Below are 24,023 nucleotides of genomic sequence, written 5' to 3' on the forward strand. Positions count from 1 at the left end.
GTGACGCGGCTGCTACTTAATCCTCGCGATAAAACGTGACCAGCGAACGAACCTCCTAACGTTCATTCCGCTCGACGTAATTCAGCGTTTTTACGAGTCGATCGTTCATAGCGCCAGCGGTACGTAACGGTTACGCGTCCGATTACATTTCTTCGCGAGGCATCGACGTGCTGAAACTATGACGAATATCAAAGAGTCGCATCACTGTTTCCATATTGGTTCGCAATGAAAATATTGGGAACGTTGGAGTTAATATCGACTGTCACGAACTGTCGAGCGCGTTACAGCGGAGTTATTAATCGAGGATGGCTTGTAGCAATGTATCAATTATTATGATTATTATTATTTCGTCTTTATTACTCGTAAAACAAAGGTATAGTACATAAGGAGAAAGTAAAGGCGAGTAAAGGCGAGGCCGCAGTATAAACTGTTAATAGGCCTAACCATAACATAAAACTAAACATTAATTAGTACTACGTATACTAATACTAAAAATACTTAAACCTACTGCTAAAAACTAACTAATTGAAGCTGGATCGAAAATCAGTTGTGCAAGCTTTCTAATTAGTTCGATCGAGAAGTAGTGGTAGACAGTAGACACTAGCAGTCGTCTGTTGCTGTTACCTGAAGCTTTTCTCCTAAAGATTTTAGTCAGACTGCAAAACCCTTACTCCCACACATATTATATTTCCACGCTGAACGCTGCTGCCATCCCGGAGCTTTCAGCCCCCTGGTCAGCGGTCATTGATCGCTGACACGAGCCGTACAAACGTGTCAGTCGTTGATTCTGTACGGCTTTGTTTCGCAGTGACGAGAAATTTACAGAATTTTTTTCCCGCGCCCCGGTCACGTTGACTGGCAGCCGCGCCGCGGAATACGCGTGCTCTTTCCCGGTTCGACACCGTCCAATTTGTCAATACTTCAAAGTGTTCAGCCCGAGTAACACTTCTATCTATCCTGCCACGCGCGTGGAGTTTGTTGCTCGCTGGGGTTATTAATGAGCTATGCGAATGAAAGTTGCGAGTAGAAATCGTCCATCGGACGGTGTACATTCCGAGTAAGAGATACGCGTGAGCGTAACGAGATCAAATATAACGGTCGATTACTAATTACATACGCGGCCAGTGGAGCGGATGAAAGCCGATCGCGCGCTTAATGCCGCCGCCGGTTGACGAATTTCGCGCGCAGTCGGCCTCGTTTCTGCTTGTGACAGAGTTGCTGCCACGTTTCGCTCACCGTGAAACGATGCAGCGCATTAACGAGGCCAATTTCGAACGGTGCATACGCGAACAGCCTCCGGACACGCTTTGGATACTCCACGGTCGCGCGAATTTCCACGCGTGATCCGAAATCGTTCCGCTTCCAACAGCAGTTCACCCTTTACACGAGATACGTTCGTAAAATATCCCGTTTCAATGTTTCAAAGGTCATACCTTCCCCCAGAGTGTGATACAGTATACGTCACGCAACGATTTTCTCTAATTTATTCGTCAATGATATTAAAACAGAAATGTTAGAATTCACGTAACGTCTGTCCTTTCCCTCCTTCTTCCCCTGCAAGTCCGCGCCGTCCGACTCTTAACGAACTCTACTACTTGACCAGCGCGTGGAGACAAGTCACGCCCCGATTCCGCGAGCCTGTAATACCCTCGCCCCCATAAACGCTCGACAGCATCGAAACCGTAAACGTCGCCGTTCCCCGAAGGAAATGCGCACCGGGGGATTGAATTTCCAATCAGCTTTTGTTTTTCAATATTCATAAACGCGCCCGTCGGGGCTGCGTCGCGGAAAAAGTTTAATCTTTGATTGAAATCGTCGCGCTATGCCGGAGAATCGCGGCTGTTCAATCTGAATCCTGCTTCGCGGATGTTCCCAGCAAACCTTCTCGAGCGAGTGGACGGCCACGCGCCGCCGAAGGCAATCGATTTCCATGGGCGCGAGCGATTAAGCTCGATATACCGAGCGGTTCGCTCGATTTGGCAGGTGTTTTGCAAGGAAACGATATGGCTCGTTAATGAGATGAATTTCAACGTGCGATTGGCCGAGACAGATCGCGGGGAACACTCTCGCTCTCGACGATTACCCGCGGGATTTCGGGTCCGACCGAAATTCCTTGATGGCCAGAGGGGCCGCGAACTACTAACGAGTCGCATTAGTTTAATAACTCGGTAGCGACGGAGAGGAGAGACGCCTGTGGCGTGCTCGACGATAAACTCCAACATGTCGGGGGCGACGCGGCGTGCGCAAACTATTAATCACTCGCTAGCCGGCCATTAATTACGGCGGTCCGAATTTCGTTCTTCCCGCCGCAGCTTCGCCGGGACTTATATTCGCGACGCCGCGTGAATTTAACGTTTACGGTTACGTCCGCGCCAGGATTTCACGGCCTGGCCACCGATAATGCGCCGGGGAGCGTCTTTTGATAAAGCGAGGTGGCTGAGAGTCTTCCACGTTCGACTGTGCCCCTTGGCAGCAAAGTTCGACAATCTCTTGCCGCGGTGGCATACTTTTCTTGTAAGCAGAGTGTCTTCTTAAAACTTAAGCTTGTATAGGGTAGACCGGGGCGAATCGGATCGCTTTGTGTTTGACGGTAAAAAAATACTAGTCAAACATTAAAAAACTAATTTATTATTATATATTCGTGACCAGTACACATTTGGCTTTAAGATTAATAATAGAAAATAAAATCAAACTTAAAAATGTTTCTTCTGCAAACAAAAAACCAAAAAGTGAGGTATTACGAACGATCGGAATGCTCATTTCTATCGCGATAAGAAATATGGAGTAAATACTTATTTTGATCCGATTCGCCCTGTGATCCGATTCTACCCGGTCTACCCCTACCTTCAACGTGTCCCTATATTTTCGTGAGCTTTTAAGCTTCAGTGACATCGCAACGTGCGGTCCACGTAATTCCATGCCCAGTTTGATTTCGGTTGCGTCGCTGTGGATGCTGTCGCCTAATTCAACGCTTGAACGATAGCACGGGAAACAGGGTGCAATAAGCGATACGTTATCAAAAAGTCGCGGCGGCGGGGAGATGATTAATGAAACTGGATAGGCGACACAGGGCGCGACGTTAATGGCTCGAATTATCATCATTCGCTAGCACGATTGCCAGCCCCATAATAAAGCGTATCGATTAACAGAGTCGGTCGGATAACGGAGTTTCACGATAGGAAATCCGCCCCAGAAACGGGCCTGCCAGCAACTCACACCGCTACGGTTTCGATCAGCTCGAATTAGGGTTACGCGATTCGCGACGAAAGCGTCGCTGACGGGACAAGTACGTCGTCATCGATCGTCCCAGACGCTTCTTGCTGGCTCTCTTCCTCGCCGCGCGGCCGATCCAGTTCTCTGAAAGTTGTTTGAAACCGTGGGTCGGCCGGTGATCCGAAGGGTAACCCGATGCGCGACAGGCAGCTCTCCCTCTGGAGGCTCGTAAAAATTGCATGGACAATTAGAAGCTTCGTCCACCGTTTCATTCGCGATCCATCCTCTTCCGCCCGGGAACCTCTAACTTCGCAGCGAGGTGGGGGACGCTTCTTACGCTCGGTATAATGTCTCCGCGGAATGGAAAAGTTTCGCAAAAACTTCTACTCCACTTTCCACGAATCCAGCCTCGCGTCTTCGCTCTCTTATCCAGCACTCCCCTCCTCGCTTGCCTCTGTACTTTTGTCTCTCCTCGACTAGTCGTATCCGCGCTAGTCCGTTTCCCCGACTGACTTTCGCGCGGATTCTTTTTTTTCCTCCTCGTGCATCTCTCGGGGGAAAGTAGTAGAGCTATAGAACGCGGAGGTGGGGGTTGCGAGGGCGAGTGCCTTTCGTCGGAAGGAGTGATTTTCGAAATACCTTGGCGACCACGCGACAGAATCTCTCCCACCTGTTCTTCCCCATTCCTATTTCTGCCCAACCCTTGTATCCCGCTCTCACGCTTTCTCTTCCTCGTTCTTATCTTCTTGGAGGGCCGTTTCACTCGATGGAATTCCAGTCTCGTCCGTGAAAAGGTGGCTCGCGACCAGAGCCCGTCCCTCTTCTTCGCTCGCACCGCCAACGGAAACGGCTGCCCGACAGAGAAAGGAGGCCGATAGGAATTTAAGCTGGCGTAGCCGGCAACGGGCAGGACAAAAGAAGACGCTGGGGTGGTCGCGTAATTCCTTGCTGCGGCGGGAGCTTTGCCTTGCGGAGGCACCGTGTCACGGTTGTGAAAGACAGGCAAAATCTTCCTCAACACCTCTCCATTATAGCCAGGGCAGGGGCTGCTGTTTAACTTCGCCCTTCTGAGAGGATCGATTATTCCTTTGAGCAGATTGGTTCTCGGTTTATGCGCAATCTCCTTCAAGTTAATTAACGAGTCCAACTTAGAATACACTTGGAGCGAGGCATCCGTTGACGCGCGTATTGCTCGTCCATTCAACTGTGAAACGAGCAACTCTAGTAGCAGGGGGAAGTTTCGGTGAACTTGTGACTCAATGGATCCTGGAAGTGTCAATTTTTACTCGGTCAAAGGGAATACTTTTGGATAGAACTGGAAGATTGAGAATAAACCCGATCAGTGCTTCTGTTTTTGCGAAAGTTCCAATTTATTTGTTCACTGTACAACTGCTCCGATTAACCCCATGGCTGGCGGAAAAAGAACGCTTTCAGCGACACGTCTGCCGCAAGAAACGGCCGCCAGCCGCTGTAATAATTCATCAAAGCTACGTCGTCGGACGGAGTTCCCTGGGGACACGGAAACAGCGGTAGCAAACTGTGTCGTCAGCGTTGTTCCCCGTCCGGCTGGGCAAAACGATGTAAAGTTCCCAGTGTCTCACGGTCCGCTGGAAAACTGGTCCATTCATCGTGTTCTCTGCCGTGCTGGGGCCCAGAATCACGACGGCGGTACGCATGGATCGGGACCAGCCGTAATCCTCAGAATTATTGCACGCTGAACCGGTGACGCGTGGCGCCGCGTAATCCTAAAGCGTCACGGGATTCGATATTTTCGTTCGCCAGTTTCCAAACCATCGACGGGGATGCTCCGACGTGGAGGAATTCGCGAAAAATCGCGTCCCAGCTACATCATTGCCCTCTTCGAAGCTCGCTCGTCGTTCGGTGCAACGTAATGCCGCGGAGATTGAAACCCTTCTCGTCGCGGGAGTACCTCTATCGCGCCCCAGGTCGTCGAGAGGCTCTGATTAGGTCTAAAACACCGTCGAGCGAATCTGTAAAAATTCCACGGCACTTCGGTGACTGGAAAGACACTCAATCCCAAAGGGAGACAGATATTTTCCGATCAGGATGCTCTATCGACCTGTCGAAGGGAGGGCGGAGATTGAATTTGCCGCGTCATGAGCAGAAATAACAAACTTTAACCGCGACCAACGGGTAAGAGTAATCGAGAAGGATGAGCAGCTCGAAGAAAGCCAGCTTAACTGGGCGAGATGTACACCTGAGCAACTGAAGGAGATCGAGTAAGGGGGTTTAACATGGAAGTATCTTCGTGTACCACGCGGTTCCCTCTACGAGGCCGAGACAGAAGTTGGACTGATCGATTTCCACGCCGTTTTATCGGAACGAGAGATTTCCTGCTATCTAAAGGAAATGGAACTCCCATTCCCAGACACCAGTTCGGGACTGTCTGCGTTTCGTTGGGTTCATCGGTACCGAGTCTGCCAACCATACGTTTCACCCCCGAGACAATATTCCTGCATTTGAATTTCAAAAATCCCCAGCCCCTTTTTCGTTTCACGGTGTTTGGACTCGGCTGATGTCTTCCTGCGTGATTTGTTAGCCACCCCGTTCGAAGGATGTAAGCAGGAGGGACTCCCGATTTGCCTGTGTTCCCTCGACGTTTTGCGGCCCTCTAAAAGTCTTCCCCTTCCGGCGGGAGCGCGCTAACTTCCGGTGCTCGTTAACCACCCGAACGAAAGGAGGAAGTTAGAGGACGTTCGTCCCGTGGCGCGGGACGTATGGTAATCCTCGCGAATTCCAGATGCTCGAGCGATCGGATCTAATTCGCGAGTTCGCGAACCCGCCCCCAGTCGCTTCGATTAACTTCTTTTATTCGATTACGACCGCCTTCCTTGCCGTTCCTTCGTTTTTCTTCCCCGACGTCGTCCTTTTGGGGAATGCAATTACTTCCTCGCTGCGAGCGTAAAACGAGGATAAAGTACGGAGGGAGTTCGCTAAATTTCGGACGTACAGATCCAACTATCGCGATTGCCTGTAGAAAAAGCAACGTTGGAAACGTAGATTCTCGTCTGCTGTGATTTGGGGAATGCTATTGTACACACAGCCGTGCCCGACGGTGCCACGATTTTATTTTCTCTTCAACTCTTTCCGCCCTCGTAGGACATCCTCTTTAATTCGAAACAGTTACGCAAAATCGCAGCGTTATAACGAGGAGTCTGGTAGCATCGTTAATGAGACCTCCACGACTCTTCGCATCGGAAGCTTTTTGATTAAAATTAGAGGCGTGTTCTCATAAATTCCATACTTAGTCCTTGAATATTGATCCAACGTTCTATGAAATCGCAGAACTCCTATATTGTTAATAACTATAGAATATAGGGTCTCCCGACTTTGAAGCCAGAAAAGGCAAAGTGTCTTGCATCTTTGTCTTCGTCTTTGTCTTCATCTGTGCCTCGATTCTCCCACAGTCGAAAACGAATCTCTATGAAGATGACGAAGGAAGCTTGACCGGGTTATTAAACCCTTTCCTGCCTCCTTACGATATTTCAGATTTATCTGTCCTCGCCGTGTACCAAGCCACGCTCCTGTACGTAGTTCCACAGAAACGAAGATTAACCTGCAGAATTCCTGGGCCACGTTATCCTGAGCCTTTAGGATTTGCGAAGATTACGTCGAAAATGGATGTGTAGGATGGCGTCGTTTATTTCTACAATACGAGCTTCTTTCGACGCGTGTGCTTTCAATACGATGCGCGTGCCATTCATGGTCCTCCTCTATGATACCAGCAGAATTCCCCTGAAGCTTCTTCTACGTGCAGTGCTAACTGGTACTCGCGTAATCCATCTTTAACAGGGCGTGGATTCTGCAGTATCATCTCGCGAATAGAGCCGGGTGTACAAGAAAACCCGCTTGTAGAATACAGAAGCCTTCATGAATTGATGATGCCGCTCAGCGTATGAAATTGAAAAATTGATTCCCGAAAGGTGCGCGATCCACGATGAAAGGGGCGGCATTGCTTCCGGCCGCTGGCTCGAGATTAAATCACCTCGAAATGTTCGTTCCAAGCATAAATGAGACTGCAACAGTTTCGCGCTAAGTTGCAGCAAGACCGATAACCAACATTTCCCTGATACTGCAACAGCAGATGGTGTTCGGTCCACTTCTCCGCCATAATTCTCGCCGAGCTAGCTACCCGAAAGAAACTATCCCGCCGACCACGTACTTTAGCCGGGCTCCTTTACCCTCCATTTAAACGACGAATGATAAAGCAGCGCCGTTAACGGCTTGCTTCCCTCTCGGGCACGAAAGAAACCGCCGAAAGAAGCAGTCTGCGATTCCACCGTGGGCCTGTAGTTATCGCTCTTCCAGAGAGGCCGAGATACACTCCGCAATCGCTGGACCAGCTGGGAAACAGAGGATCGAGCAGCAAAAGTACCAGCTTGTACACCGATAAATGGATTAGCTGGATACACCAGCAACAGACGAAACAACTGAGGGGAAGTACCTCTGAGAGAGGTTAAAGATTCCCCAGGGGGGAAGGGATGGCGCGAAAGGGCGATTTCCTACTACAATGCTCGAGCGGCCTCGTGTTTTTCCGCGTTCCTGCCAGTTAGTCGATTTGTAGGTATTTCGTTTCGCGTTCTTCCGCACTGGGATTACCGCCATTAGACTTCGTAAATGATCACCCCCCTCGCACCTCGTTCTTCCGCTTCTCCGTTGCATCCAGCCGAAGTCTTTTCAGGGCAAGAATAGTGTCGAAAGCGGGTACGCGTCCCGATTCCCAGATTTCAAAAGGCCTCGCCGAAGAAAAGGAAGAAGGTAGATCAAAGCTGGGGAACGTTTAAGCGCAACTTTTTACCAAAGCTGGTCGGTCTAGGCGATGGTCGCAATACTCTCGCCACCCTTATTCATCGAGTAGCCCTCTTATAGCGTGTCCGCCCGAAGACAAACTGTCTCAGAAGAGACGCTCAAAGCCACACGTCATCTGAAGGCTTCGAGGAGGCGGCGTCCCTCGGCCAATCACCAAGATGGCCTCGATTTTGATAGGGGTCACCCTGCTCGCGCCGTTATGCTCCCCGGCAATAAAGGTCGCCCAGAAATAGGATATTTTTCGAAGGAAATTGCGGGGATCCTACCTTTGAAGGACATCTGCATGCCGGTGTTTCGGCATTCACGTTCGAAACTACCCCCTGGGGGAGTGTGCGCTTCCTCGGGGGCGTCGCTGGCGATGGGGGAGAGCAGCCTGAATAACATTCTCGACCCAGAGCCGCGGGGCTGTTTGCGATCGAGATCGTTTCGCGCGTGTAGTTTGCCTGAAATTAGCACCCAGCAGGATGAATGGGGGGGTCGGCCCGATGGGAAAGCCGATGAAAGCGACTACATTCCGATTACTGGTCCGTCGTTCGTCACTGTCGCGGCCTCGGGCGACCGGATTTTAGATAGCAAACGCCTCTCCGTGAAGGAGTCCTCGTGCACGGAAATTGATAACTCTCCGCTGCCACAGGACACGTGGCCATTCTTCAGCAACAAAAGGACGATTCTTCAGCGCAACCCTGCGGAGCTCCCGATTAATGCTCGCGTCCTTCCTAATTAATTATGCCTGGGGACCGAAGCGGTGGACTGGTCCGTCCACATTAGCCAGAATTCGTGGATTTCACGAGCGGCTCCCTTGAAGGTAAAGGGACGAGGCTTATCGAGTACATAGCATTCAAGATTCTCTTTTCGTTCGTCCTTTCACTCCCTCCTCTGTCTTTTGTCTCTTGCCCCCTTCCCCATTGTTTCCATTAGTATGATCACATAACGCCTCTGCTTCAGCCTTCTTGCTGTACGTGTGCAAATGCATACACATATTGACAGTAAAGCCTCGTCTACATGCGCGGGAGAGATGAATTTTTCATCTCTGCTGACTTGCTTCTTGTTTGCGAGGCTGCTCGCTTCTGAAACTTCTGTTTATGTCTGCGCATAGTACGGATGTGTCTCTAGGCTTCATCTCTCGCCGTACCGTCAAATTACAAGCATTCCTGCCCTGTATTTCGCCCGACTTTCGTTCCCCATCATTTTGTCCTCCTGGTACTAAGTAGCATATTGTGCATCTCTCGTCTAACTTAGTTTCAGTTAGGAGCTATTCACCGTTCACCATTGTCTAGGCAGCTTTTTGTCTACAGCGTCTCTTAAAATACCAGGTCGATCTTCCCTCTGCTTACTTTCCGCAATAAGTAGAGGTTCCCAACAATGAGGGGGGAGGGGAACCGAAGATCCTAACTCGTTTCCCGATACTTCTGTTTGGAGGGACACTTGAAAACTCGCGAACGCGGTGTCCCCTTTTCCTGGCGGGTGTGTTCTCCCGTCGGGGGAAAAATAAAATTTGCCCATCACGCTTCGTCGCGATTGTGTCCCGAGGGAATCTTGTTTTCATTTGCCCCAGGTGGCTTCTTTGTTCGTCGCTCGATCGGATTTGTGAGAAGGCGAAACGATGCCCCCGGAAGGAGACAGTGGTGTGAGCAAAGCTTGTGTCAGCCATTCGTCCCGACGATTTAACTGCTTACAATTCCGTTTAACAGTTACGTACGTTTATCTGACGTTGAATATTTAGGGTCCGCGAGATCCCGAGCTCTCGAACGAGGCTTTACTGTCAATATGTGTATGCATTTGTACACGTACAGCAAGTCCTTGACATGCTCGTGGCCGCGGCCTCGCTTGGTTTCGAAGCATCGATCAGCAATTAGTAAACGAGCTTGCTCCGCCCCTCGACTCGCGAGAGAACTCGAAGAATTGATGGACACTCAGAATGCAAATCGGTCGGTGTTGAACCGTTATGAAGTGCCATCGCTACATAATGACACACCCTGTCCGAAGAACGGCGAGGCAACGAAAATTCTGAAGCTTGTAGGCAGTATCTTTCGCGGCAGTGAAATGTGACGGTCTTCTTCAGGTAGGACCGAGTGGCTGGCGGAAATTAATTGGGCACGTTGAAAATTATTCTGGGCCAGTTAATAGAATGCATCGTGGAGCACTTGTCCTTCGGTCGGCAGGAATAGCGGGGTCAGCGAGTTTTAAGTATATCGCCATGGAAGGGTGCATTTTTCATCGCGAATATCGCCGCCAACGCGAAAACGATATTAGCGGGACACTGGCGTCACCATTCTAACCTGTTCACCCGCTCGTTCCAGGTGCTATATTCACTCATGACCAAAAGGATAGCAGTACGGAGCTGGCCTTCAAGTATGCCGTGTACAAGATCAACAAGGACAGGCTTATCCTGCCAAAAACCACGCTGGAGTACGATATACAGTACGTGCCGAAAGATGACTCCTTCCACGCATCGAAAAAGGGTGAGTGCCTCCTTGATTGTCGCTAGGTTAATTATCTGCTTACAGAATATCTCCCGAGCGCGTTCAAAATCAATTTCCCCAAACACTGTTCCGAAACAATATAATTTCACGCCACGTTTTTGATTTACCTTCTTCCGAATTGCATCTCTAGTTACGGGACATTCGGAACAAACTTTTGCAAAACGGACTTTTTTTTGCCATTTGTAGGGGTTGAAATTTGTTATCGATTGGCCAATCGGTATTCGATATTCTCCATTTTGTGTCGCGTTGTTTAAGAGGAAATACGTTTGAAGACACGAAACATGGAAATGGGAGAGATGTTCCGGTTGATGTTGAAATTGTTTTGGGACGTGGAGCAGCGCGCTGTCCTAAGCAGAATTTATCGCGGCGACGTCATGTAATCTGGGCAAGGGTAATGGGCGTGCTTGCAACGTTATTATTAAAGTGGCATGCACATTATTATCTCCCTTCCGTCGCTTGTCGAATATACATCGTCGACCAGCGTCGACTAGCGTGGTTAACAATCAACAGACGCGGTCGCGTCTGGAAGCTAATTCCCTTTAATTCACGAAAAAGTTCTCACGCAAAGATTGTGAAATCATCTTTGCTAATTCCAATTGTACCTTTAACCCTTTAATTCGCGAAAAACATTAAAAACATTCTCACGCAAAGATTGTGAAATCAACTTTGCTAATTCCAATTGTACTCTCGTTCTCCGTTCGAACACTGATTCCTCTGTCACTTTTTATACTTGACATTCCTTTACTGGCCACAAATCAATTCAGTGCTCAGATTTTCAGCTTCGGTTTTAAGGAATTAGCGGGCGTTGTATAAGAAAAAACTATGAAGTCGACTTAAAACAAAATGTTTCATATCACTAGTGCAGGTTGGCGAATGTGCTATTAATCTATTACCGTCTTTGATTCGTTTAAATTAGTCTCTACCAAGTTTTTATTATTTTCCATCGTAAAACGATTTTCATACGACATTTTTAACAGAAGATGTCCCTCTTATGAAAGTTTTTGTGTCAACTACAGGCCTCGCCCGCTAATTCCTTAAAACCGAAGCTGAAAATCTGAGCACTGAATTGATTTGTGGCCAATAAAGGAATGTCAAGTATAAAAAGTGACAGAGGAATCAGTGTTCGAACGGAGAACGAGAGTACAATTGGAATTAGCAAAGTTGATTTCACAATCTTTGCGTGAGAAGGTTTTTAATGTTTTTCGCGAATTAAAGGGTTAAAGGTACAATTGGAATTAGCAAAGATGATTTCACAATCTTTGCGTGAAAACTTTTTTCGTGAATTAAAGGGAATTAGCTTCTTTCATACATGAGTCATGTTTATGGGGGGGTATTGTTTGCGACGCGTGGCAAAGTTAATGTCACACTTACCGCAACACTAATTAATTCGCGGATGGAAAAGTGTGCGAGAACAGTGGAACTTACATTACGACGTTCTGTCTGTCAAATTTAATTTACATTTATTGCTACTTCATGGCTGGAGGCGGAATTCACCTTACCGGGCCCTCTGTATCTCACTTTACAGCGTCGTTAGGTCTGTATCCCATGAGTCTCCCGCGTAATGCACCGAGAAAATGCTGCAGCCATTCTTCTTCCTCTGACAAATATAGGAAAATGAAGCGAAACACGCGATAGGGTCGTAGAAGCTGCTACTTCGGGTCGCGTTAGCCTCGCAATATCAGAGTTTTATGAACGGACTCGAAATTCCGTTACAGACTCGCGTTTTAATACGTTCGCTATTAAGACCAGAAGCCTCCACATTTCTACAGCTGCACTCCCAGTTTTTCGCGCCCCAAATTCGCAAATCGCTATGTCAAACGGAATCGAGGTTAAGCTCGACTCTGAAGACAAATCCCTCGCTATGGAACGGTGTCGTATTTGAAGTTATTGTCCAGTTTCCCCCCGATTGTCGGATTCCACTCGCCCGGCCGTCTCGGTTTACGAGTCCCTATCATTTCCTCCGAACCTCAAACGATATCAAGCTCGAAAGGCTGATACTAAAAGGCTGATGCTGAGCCTCGGGATACCGTTCCACCGAACGGCCCCCGTAAGGCTCTCGAGAACAACCGAACGCGGCTAGTTCACTCGTGTTCGCGCTGTAACTACATGCAACCTGCTGTATGCATGCAAATTCGCGCGCCCCCCATCGAGATGAACCTCGCTGGACCGTTTGTTTCGCATAAAGCGTTATCTGCGCCCGACCGTCGGGCATTTTTTTCCCCCTTTTTTTTTACGTTTTTACGGTTATATGCATACGTGCCGGGATAAACGACGGCCGGTTATCGGACCTGCTCTGCCGATATCGCGGATTTACCCGGCCGATTCGGGCGTGGAATATTAGAAAATCGGAAGGGACTAGGCGACACGCTGGGAATTTCAACTAGACGGTTCAGTTTGATAAGGGAGCGCGAGAATTGGGGCATTACTCTGTGGATGATGGAAAAAGCACAGCGTCGCCTGGTCCACGAAACACTCTTGCATCTTGAAGGGCTTTATCTGATGACCTGTCAGAATGTGAAGATGGGTAGTCCCTCGATCGGGAGATAGTTTGATCCCTTCGCGGTTTAGCGAAGGTGAGAGAACAGATTGAATAATTTTTTTTCTTCCGAAGATGGAGGAGAGACATAATCGAATTTAGGCATTAATATTCGCGGGAGGAGATCCAGAAGTTTAGCTGGCAATTGAATGTACGCGGAAACGCGAAAAAACGTGGCTGGTAGCTTCGCAAACGAGCAGAAGAAAACGGGACTCTGCACAACGTCACGTCGCGTCACGTGTTCGAGAGCACCTCTTGACGGCTCTGTTCTCGATGCCTTGCACGAATAGAGGTCCTTCATGCCGCCACGGTTCTCGATCTTCGATCTTTCGCACGGAGCTCTCCCGGCCATGAACCTATATATCTTCGCGAGGAACTCCACCATTTTGGGCAGCTTACGTAAATTTCGGGGTGCCAAAACTGCGCCAAGGCAGCCGTGAAGGATTCTGACAGAAAGTGATTAAGCTTCTCCAACGACTGGTCATCAGTTTTCTCCATCGTAGTCCTTGCAACAAATATTCTGCACCCCGCGTTCGTCCTGCAGATCCGAGTTTCGAGGCAGCAGCGAAATCTGCGAATAATAGAGCCTACGGTGAATCTAAAAGGTTCGTGGTGGAGATTAAGCCGATCGTATTTCAGAGCCGGGGCAACGGCGTTCCTGCACCCGCTGCTCTTTTCGCGATTTAAGCTTCGCTCCGAGCAGCATCTGCGCTACCTTATCGCGTCGAAAATCGAGAATACCCCACCAACGTCCCGTTTCGTAATTCTCGACATGGCCTTTCGTCGAAAATCAGTGTTCCACATTTTGCTGCGCTACACCTTCCACGAGCATCCCTCCTGATTTCAGCAATCTTACGGATCAGAGGTATCCCATTTAACGCGACTGCCCCGGAATTTCTCTTGCCCCTGATGTTCCACAGTTTATTACACTTCTTCCACCCTCGACGTTTCTAGACCTCCGTTCCATTTTTCTACATTCGACCAACCACGAGCATAAGCAAGAAGATTCTGCATTTATTTCCCCGCGAGGGAAAGATTTCCCTGCTCGTCAGAAGTCTGTCCCGTTCCAGCGGCTTGCTCGGTTCTCGCCAAATTTTCCTCCGCCCGCCGTTCCCTCCCGCGGCTCTGACACCAGTCACGCTCGCATTACCATGAAAATAATATTACGAGGAAAATATTTTCGCCCCCGCGAGGCTGGGCTTTTGTGCAACAATCCCCGAGACTCCATTGTGCCGGCAACTCGTGTATTCCATTCTTTCCTCGTTATCCTTATCGCTGTTATCGATTCACTCGCTGCCATTATTTCTGCTCCTCCTGGCTACGATCTTAGGCCACTTCTTCCGACGCCACTTTCGTATCCGAGTTCCCAAGTACCTCGAACCCGCGGCATCAACCGTGCAAAATGCTCTCGACTGCATCTTCGCGGCGTGTTCTCGCGCCAGTTCATCCTTTGATATCGAACCCCATTCGACGCTCCGCGCTCGATCCGGGATCGTGACTCCGACGGACCATGTCCACCCACCCGCCGTTATCAAAACATACTTCCGCTGCAGCCTAGGGCGCGCCCCGTAAGCCGCTTTATCGGCGCTTTTTCAAATTTCGCTTCCCACGGCTCGCCCTCCGCGCCGCTGGTACATCTTTCCCGCGAGTCGATTTCGTTTTGGTCGCTGGCGCACCGGGAGGGTCTGCCGGGAGGCGGGAAGGGGGATGGACGAAAGGCGAACTTGCAGACTACGAAAGTAATATCGATGAGAAGCAGACGCATTCGATTCGCGGCGAGTCCAAGCGAATACACTTGTACCAACGATCCATGCAAAGTATTGAAAGTTGCTCTCTTCGTGGCGGTCGATCACGTCCGCGTGTCAGAAGTCGACAGGAAGAGGGGCGAGCTGATATTAATAGAATTTTGAAAAAGTGGAGGTAGATATTGCGAGGAATACTTTGCTGCCTGCGCTGCGCGATAAATTCATCTGAAATTTCTTCGCCAAGTAGATTCCCCCCGCGCGATACAGGAAAGGTTCCCCTCCGTCGAATCACGGCGGGGAGATATTAAATATCGAAAAATTGTTACGAACGCGGTGTTATATTCACGGTCGATCGCCGGACTCGGAAACGCGCGCCGGACGATTACGCCTTAATCTGCTCGTCGGGCTTTAATTAAAACCATTCGTTGCAGGAAATTCTTATCGGAGTGCGTTTATTAAAAGCATAAGAACGCCCGGGCTATTTCCCTGTTGCCCTTTTACGTGTACATGCTTCTACGCGCTCGCGAACTCCAGTCGAGTCCCGTTTGAAATATTCTCAGCCCTGTCGAACGACACGAGCGCCAAAGTGCGAGCTGGAAATCAACTTGATGCACAATAGAGGAGAATGACTTATTGATTATCGGTGCCTTTACGCTCTGCCGCCCCGAGTCAAAGTCAGCAGATTTTCGGGGAAAGGACCGGTTGGGCGAAGTAGCTCGAAAGACGAGTCAGACACGGAGGTGGATGCTCAGACGGCACGATATTGATTTCACGGCCGGCGAGGAGATTTAACGCGCAATTACTCTGATTGAACGAGGCTGACTAACCCTCTGGTGGCTACTCGAGAGAATTGCCAACATCAAAGGACAAACCAACGCTCGCCACCTCGTTAAGGGAGTTGAAAGAAAGGCGAACCACGGCTGGACACCTCTGCGAAAGGATTCGCATCGTCTCTGTCCTGTAACGCCTGGCGACTTTCAATCAGCTTGAATTGTCTGTTGACACCGCGGTAGGAACTTGATCGATAGGAAGAACTGTGAAAAGATGGAGGATATTACGTCCACGAGAGTTATAGTACTGTAAAACATGAACTTTACAAGTTCCTAAAAGTTGCCAGTGGTGATGCTTAATGGATACGTTAAAGAGCTCCTCGGTAAGCGTAGTCCTCGACTTTTCTACTTAAAAGAAACCTCTAAACTCTGGCACGCAGCGGTCTTCGGAGATTCGCGACAATTATGGAATCTCAATTCCGCAGAGCGAAAGCAGACGTAAGTATTTCACTATTATCGATCTCCTATGGAAATGAAGAATGTGGGCGCTTACAAACTTCCACCCTCGCGTTAATATACTTCGCGGTACGGAACAGAGGATCGAAGGAGTCGCGAAAGTTTGCGAGCTCCGAAGTTGCAAAGTTCCGCGATATCCAAAGCCGTATCAGTAATGAGACAGCAATTCTACTTGCAAATGAAAAATATCTCCGTTACGATCCTATCCAGGCGTTACGCGTAATCCTCGTCTAGGTGCCGGCTAATAATGCGCGCGAGGAGCTACCATCTGACGAAGAACACGTCTCGTGCTCCCGTTAATGTCCTCCGCTAGTGGCGCCGCATATTTCCTTGGGAAGTCCGTGCGGTGCGCCGATTTCATCCATTTCCATATTAAAAAACGATCCTCCGTTGGCACTAGGCGGAAGCGTTCGATGTCGCGCGGCAAGTGGGCTGGAATAACGCGTGGAGCCATGGGAACGGCGGAGCGTCGACTCGCGATTATTACTAATTAACGCTCGAGCGATTTGCTCGCAGGCGAGGCGAAACGTCGGGGGGTCGCTGATGCACTTTGAAATTTTAATGCACCACGGCTCCCTTTGTCGAGAAGATCGCGACTTCATCCTCGCAGAGACTCGCTGCCACGGAGCTTGCCTAACCCCAATTGCAGCTACCTCTCGGGCTTCGTGAAGCTTCCAGTCACTTCCCTGTCTGTGCTACTTCGTGGGCGTAAACGATCGGGAATCATTGCAACTAGATTTAGAAACGCAAAAGGGACCATGGCCGCGCTTTATTTTCCACGTGGAAGTAGTATGTATCAACGTGTGGTCAGGCTCTAACTGTCGTTGCTGACGTAGCGTTGGATGCTGGTAAATTTGCAGGGGAACCAAGTCCCCGAAGCCTCGAGGATCTCATTCGGCAAAAATTGCAAGGTTACAGTCGTGCCAGGTTTATTGAAACACTCCGCGGGTGAGGAGCCGCACGCGAATGTATCTCCTTGAGTCTCCTGCTTGTTTTTCCTTGGCAAACGTCTCGGAACACTTCTCTCTGCCGCCGTATCTCGAGCCCTTTGTGTCCAGAGGGGATTCCTTGGCAACGGTCCGAGGAGTCCGCTTTACGAACGAGGAATAATTATGGATTCCGCGGCAGAGCCGTGTTCGCGTCACGCAGCTGGTCAGTCGCTGGGCGCGAAACTGTCACGCTTGCCGCGCGAGTAGGTCGTAAATCGAGCGTCGTCGATGTCCACGGGTCACCTGTTACGCGCGCAAATAATATTGGACGAGGATTTATCGCCTGGATACGGTTCGTTTAAATCACTCGTCTGGACGTCGCGACGTTTCCCGAGGAATTTATCGGCAAGCAAGGTTCACGCGTGGTAGTCTGTGCGCAATGAAGGGGACAAGTGGCAGAGGCCAGGGATGAGGGAGACCGAGAAGTACGAACAGAAAGGGAGGACAACTTTCGAACAGCGTCCGGGGATTTACAATGCAAAGCTCTGCGCTCGCTCTTGGTGAGATTCGCGTATCGATCTCACGGACCATGTCGACATTCGCGAGGGAGAACGAAGAGAAAGATAACTGGGCTGTCGATCGTGCAGCGTATCTGAAATTTTGCGTCCGTTACCCGCCGTAGTTGATTCCGAACGGAAAAATGTGTGCAGCGGATCGATTAATACTGGATGGACCACCATTTTCCCAAGGGAAATTGACCTGGGAAGAATGGGCTCGAGTGTTCGTTAAAGCTACAAACGTCCCTAACGTTTGCCTAAAAATATCGTGAGCCCTCGAACTCAGAAATGGTGGCAGGTCCCACGGTCGTGTTATAAACCTTGGCAACTGCTAACTTTCGTCTCTATCCCAAGCGTTTTCTATCGCCCACGCGCCAATCGATTGGAGAGCATGTAAATTCGCGACTCCTGTCCTGGTTCCAGACATTCCGAGTCCAGTAAAAGCTACAAGAAGAACCTCTCCGAATTTCAGCGGAAACGCGCTGGGGATTCGCCGGGCAAGTGAACCGTAACCTTGACGCGACAAAGCTGTTCCTGCCTTTATCTCTGAGGGACCTCGTAAATTCCTCGGCTCGAGTTCGTCCGGTTAAGCGTGACCTTCGAACTGGAGGGGTTGCTCAAACGTTCTCACTGGAAGTCGTCTTCCGTTCGACGTGGACGGTGAAACGTGAGGAACAGAGAGGTTTCAGTGTCGCACGGGTCGACTGGGTTTTAAGGTGTCGCCCGTTAAGAAGATTGACTTCCTTCCTGCCTCTCCTGGTCGCCCGCCGAAAGTTTTTCGACGTGGGCGTGCTCGTAAACAAATTCAGATCTAGCTGGCTGGCTTCCACCGCTGCTCTCCCCCTTATTCTTCCCATTGTCGCGCGTTCCTTTTCGGCTGCTGTGAATATATTGGGAGTTTGCATCGATATCTGCCGATTTCGCTCGCTACGGGGCTAGGGAAGGGCTCTTTACTTTGAAAATACCTCGTGGTTCACTGGTCGTGAGAAATGAAACACGTTCTGCAAGCTTGCTTTATTCTATCGTCATTCCGAAGGATAGAATCTTGTATTTCGCGGAGGCAGATTAAACGGATCCCTTGGTCCTTCGATCGACGTCCACTTTAAAAGTCTCTAGGGGGACTCCTCGAACCTGTCTCGGGGAATTAACGGTTCAGCCCCGTTACAGGTGCGTCGCACTTCCAGTACACGAGCCCGCATGGTCCCACGTGGTGCAGTATCACCGATTTATTGGTCCGACCGTGGAGCCGAGAAATTGGATTTTTCCTGTCGGGCCGTTTCACCGAAACTATGGCCGGTCAATTCTTGGTGACTAGCGAGATCGATGCTGGTTCCACTTAATTGCCTCACCCCCTAACCTCCCGCACGTGCCTCCTAACCCCCTGCCCACCCTCATCGGCCTGGCACTGTCGCCGATAATGTAATTACCAGTGCGAACGGTTAAAGGCAAATCTACTGGAAGCTTAACCGCCGCTCTTTGGACTTTTGGTTCAATTGGCCGGGGGCGAATTATGCCACGACCGAGGAAAGAATCGAGAGAAAGTACTAGCCAACTTGAGGACGTAAAGGCAAATGGAATTCTTAACATCGAGAAATTTCTACGATCGCGTGTACTGTTAAACAATCTTGTGTATTCTACAACCTAGTAAGTGGAGGGAACATCGTTGTGACAATGGAGCATGGGGTGTGAAACTTTAGGTTTAATTAAAAAGTTTAATTAAAGTCTGCTGAATCAGAGTCTTCGACGAATTCTGTCCTGTTGTCGCGCCGTGAATCGCCGTACTCGTAGTTCACAATAGTAAGGCACGCAGCTTTGAAACGCGAGCTTAAAGCTTGCTGGATTTTATTATATTAATGTTGTTGCGCGAACCTCAATTCGGGGGATTCATTTTCGTACGGTTTACTGAATGCTTCGCTAAATAGACCGGTCTAATTTGTGAAGCGCGGACTCGTGCCACCCACGGGGATTAATGAAACGGAATTTATTTTACACAGAGCTGGACCTAGGAGAGAAATAAACATCCACGTCATCGTCAGGATATTTTTCATTTCATTCCGCCGGCGGAGACAAGAGGGATGATTCAAATTAATTTCTTTCAAAGGGTGGGCAAAGCATCGCGAATAACTATATTCAATGGAAAAATAATCGTCGTAATCTGGCGTATTTCTCGAAGTTCCAGACTTGCAATGGCAATAACGCGAACCTGCGCTGCTTTAAACGCCATTAATACTACGCGTGTACCTTTTTAAATCGCCAGCCTCAATTCCGCAACGTTCCTCGGGCCGTGCAATTCTAACAATCAAGCTTTGTACAAATACCTTTGAAGGGCTCGAATTTCTCACTGAATACGTTATAAATTAACGCCACAACTTCATTCCACTCCGTGGTAGAACGATAAATACGTGCACGCTGCGCAAACACTTTAGGTACCACCATGGGCCATTCTAGAGTCGTTACTTCACCGTTTAAAGGAAACTCACAATGTTTCCCATTCTAGCCATTCCCTCTATTCACCGTCGTAAACACTTTTATCGAGCATCTATCTAGTTTTCATCTACGTATACGTATTCTTTGTTCCACGAACTCTTCCCACATTGCTACCCTGTTTACTCCCCAGCATCAGCTATCTACATCTCGAGCCTATCTCCTCCATTCAGAAACGGACAATACATTTTTATTATTTCTGATTGCAATCCCCTGCCAAGAGTCCGTGTTTATCCTCAGCCCAGCCGGTTGGTTCCTTCTTATCGTGACCATTATTCCATCCCCATGGTCGGTGCTTCATTTGTCTTTATCCTCGCCCAGCCGCCTGCTCTCCATTTCTCTCTCTGCCATTCGCACTGGCCCGCGAGCCCCAGCGGAATCGTCTAGCTCAAAGAACACACCATTGGGGCGGATATTAAAAAATGAACGGAGCCCTGGAACCCTAGTGAGCAAACGGGAAATGGAAACGGCCCTGGGGTCTGTCGACTCCAAAGCCGCGCTCCGTTCCAGAGCGCTTTCCCCCCCACTGCGTACCGCCAACGATTACTTCGTTAAATCGCAAATTAGCCTTAACGATCTGAGGAGCGAGTCGTTTACGGCCCCTTTGAATCTTTTGCCCAGTGAGATTTCTGTGAAAACAAAATTTTTTCCAGTCGAATTCAACGACTTCTGTGGTATTCCAGAGTGGAATAAAGCGGCGTCAGAACCGATCCAGCGAAGGGGCGTGTAAACGCTTGCTTTCTGCATTAATTACGATGCAAGCCATAGATACGTGTACCGAATTAATTTTGCGTGAGTGGTTCGATCACTTCTGGCCGACGGATTTCTGGTTTTTTGGTTCTAATTTCGCTGCAGAACGACTGCTTTTTAATTTACCGTTTGCTTGCAAAAGACTCTGCCAGCAGCAGTAACAGACAATTTTGATACGAGAGAGAAAAACGACCCAGGGGTTCGCGTAACCTGGACGTAACGACCACTATGGCGCTCTGAAGGTGGCACGATAATGGACCACCAAAACCCCATTATCTCGTCCCCTGAAAATTCATTACTCGTTAGCCTCTGTTCTTCCTCGTCCCCCTACGACCAGATAATCGAAGAAACCGTAGCCACAGGAGCTGCATAAATTGCCAGCCACCTTTGTTATAATTTCCGCGACATGTAACTCGTTCCGCTAAGGCGCCTCGTACCGGAACATCGTCGCCGGCGTGTATCACCGACGAAGACCTGTCGTCAGACGGCTTCAGAGAGAACGATGATAGACATCGTTTTACTTTACCTCCCGAGCATAAAGCACCGCGCTGAAAAGTCACTTGAATGTAAGTAGATAAGTCCTTTATATCCGGGACTTGGAATAGCTCGAGGACTGGTCGAACTTGGAGGAAGATTAAGCCACGGGGCGAGGAATTTGAGGAGCGGATTACTCCTTGCGGGGGCTTTTCATATTTCTCGGCGCTCCACTCGCGAACCCTTTCTTCGCGATCGAGTTGTGTCGAACCATAAATCAATCCTCGCGGATCGAGATTGTATTGGGATTTCATGATGGTTAACCGCCAAAAGGGACTCGCCAGCCGATACGTTTGATTATCGCTTTCAACTTTCAGCTGAACGGTGTTTAAAATATTCTATCAGATAGTTGTACATTGGAATTTCTCCAAATCTTTCGCATCGTTCTCCGCACTTACGATGCAAGAGGAATGGTACAGACGTTTCGTGGCTGGGAAGCCAGAATTCGATCCCACGTGCGGCTATAATCGCTTTATCCAACACGTGTCTCCCCCTTCCGAAACACTTGGCGGCAACACACAGCCACGTGGAAACTGCTGTTCCCAATGGGACGCTCGGATCCGTGAGTTCTTGTCTGGTATAACGTATTAACTTGGCGGCACGTAAGGACCAGTTGCCCGTGGTTTGAAAGGCTAACTTAGGATGTGAATAGCACCCAGGCCGCCCGTAACAACCGTTGCAACTGAAGCAAGATAACCCCTGAATTCCGGGGCTCCCGTCGGTCATTCTCTCCGTATACCTGCACTTATGCCACTGCATCGTGCTGGGCACACAGTAGGGAGCAGCTTTACAGCCAGCATACCGTAACAGTGGATTCACTTGAGCGTTAATGCGATATTAACGTTGCTCTTGGATTACATAGCATTAGCGTGCTATTAACCTCCTCTCTTCCAGTGTTTCTTTGGGATCCATTTAGAATCCTCACACTGAAATATTCACGCGAGAGCACCCATGAGTTCGCTAATTAGGAATAAAAGCATTGAGAATGAGATATTAATTCCTTGCCATTAATATCCCTTTTCGGTGGCTGAGACGTCAGAAATTGGAATCTATCTTGCCGCGGTTTCCTGAACCATGATATCGTTAAGTACTGGCAGCGTGGAAATTGATACCTTATCGAGATCTGAAACACCTATGCGCGAACGTCAGAGAAAGCGTAACACCATTATCGATATTAATCGACATTCCTCCGCGTCGCCGCGACAATTTCCAGCAGCCATAAAGGAAGTTTACGACGCCCGACGACAATCTCGGTCATGTGTTCGGCTTAGCGAGCCGTTAATGCCGCATTAACGTCGTTCTACAGTCGTTCTACACGCGTACGATCTTAATGGGCAGCGCGCGCCGTCTCGCCGATCTCTCCTCCGTCGCGTAATGGTTTATCGAACGGGAACGGGCCAGCTAAATTGCCAGCGGATGGCTAAGCAGATTCGCGGGCTCCCTTAACGAGAATCGAATGATGGCGAGCCGAGGCGGCCGCGAGCGCCGCGTAGTCAGCGTGTTTTAAACGGCCGCGCGTCATTAAACGCCACCCAGCCAGCCTGGAACGCGAGCTGATCAATCCCTATCGATCGTTCTCTGTTACAGCGTGCCAACAGGTCAAATACGGTGTGCAAGCGGTATTCGGCCCGTCGGATCCTATCCTGGGCCAGCACATACACAGTATCTGCGACGCACTCGACATTCCACACCTGGAAGCCAGGCTGGACCTGGACACGGAGGCGAAAGAGTTCAGCATCAACCTTTACCCCGCACAAACTTTGCTCAACGCCGCTTATCAGGACATCATGGAGTTTCTCAACTGGACCAAGGTCGCCATCATCTACGAGGATGACTATGGTGAGTGGTACTACGAGTTTGTTGGGAAAATCTTGAGAGGACAATGGTAGAAGACAAGCGTAGCTGGTTACGTCCCGCGCCCGACGAATGCCGGGTCGTACTACTTACAAGGGAACATCTCGAACTCGGAAATTCAAAATATTCTGAAACTTCGTGAATATGTGGGGAATTTCCCCCTGATTACAACGCAATTTTTGTTTGCTGCCCAAATGTACTCTAAGGGGGTGTAATTGAGCCCTGAAAATCCGGTTATTTTCCGATTTTCTGTTATAACTCGTGAACTGTAAAATAATTTTTTTACCAGATGATAGATCTAATTAAGAGAAGTAACTTTGGTCTCGAAACTATTTTTCTATCTCTTACATTTCGCGAGTTATAACACAAAATCGGAAAATAGCCGAATTTTGGGGCGTTAATTTCACCGCCTTCGCGTGAATTTGGGCAGCAAAGAAAAATTGCGTTGTAATCAGGAGGAAATCCCCTACGTATTCGCAAAGTTTCAGAATTTTTTGACTTTTCGGGTTCGAGATCTTCCCTTGTTAGCGCGCCTCGATTTACTGTGCACACGACGAACGCTGAAATTGAACGGAGTCTCAACGATAAGAGTGCTTTGTAAACATTGTAGAAAACACTTTTACAGGCGTGTTTAATTAGTTTTATGGAAAAAGCTGCGATATATTCATCTGACTTCTGTCACGAAGCGAGATTCTATTTCCAAAGACAAATAGTCACGAGTTCTTTGATAGTTTCGCGGGCTTCAGTTTCCACCCCATTGTCGCGTTCTTTGTTCTATGAAATCCTTAAGGTTGGGTAGGGGAAAGGAGAACAAGATCGCGT

The 24,023-nt window shown here is 49.1% G+C and overlaps 1 protein-coding gene across 10 annotated transcripts in view; it reads left to right on the forward strand.

The window, feature by feature from the left end:
* Positions 1-24,023, forward strand: part of LOC143371065 (glutamate receptor ionotropic, kainate 2) — a 92,884-nt gene that overhangs the window by 20,604 nt on the left and 48,257 nt on the right. For all 10 annotated transcript variants that reach the window (XM_076815892.1, XM_076815897.1, XM_076815891.1 and 7 more), the window contains exons 3-4: positions 10,344-10,505; positions 22,935-23,186. In XM_076815892.1, coding sequence (XP_076672007.1) covers positions 10,344-10,505; positions 22,935-23,186 — 414 coding nt within the window. The remainder of the gene's footprint in view (positions 1-10,343; positions 10,506-22,934; positions 23,187-24,023) is intronic.

This window comes from Andrena cerasifolii, chromosome 7 (assembly GCF_050908995.1).
Source record: "Andrena cerasifolii isolate SP2316 chromosome 7, iyAndCera1_principal, whole genome shotgun sequence".
Lineage (NCBI taxonomy): Eukaryota > Metazoa > Arthropoda > Insecta > Hymenoptera > Andrenidae > Andrena > Andrena cerasifolii.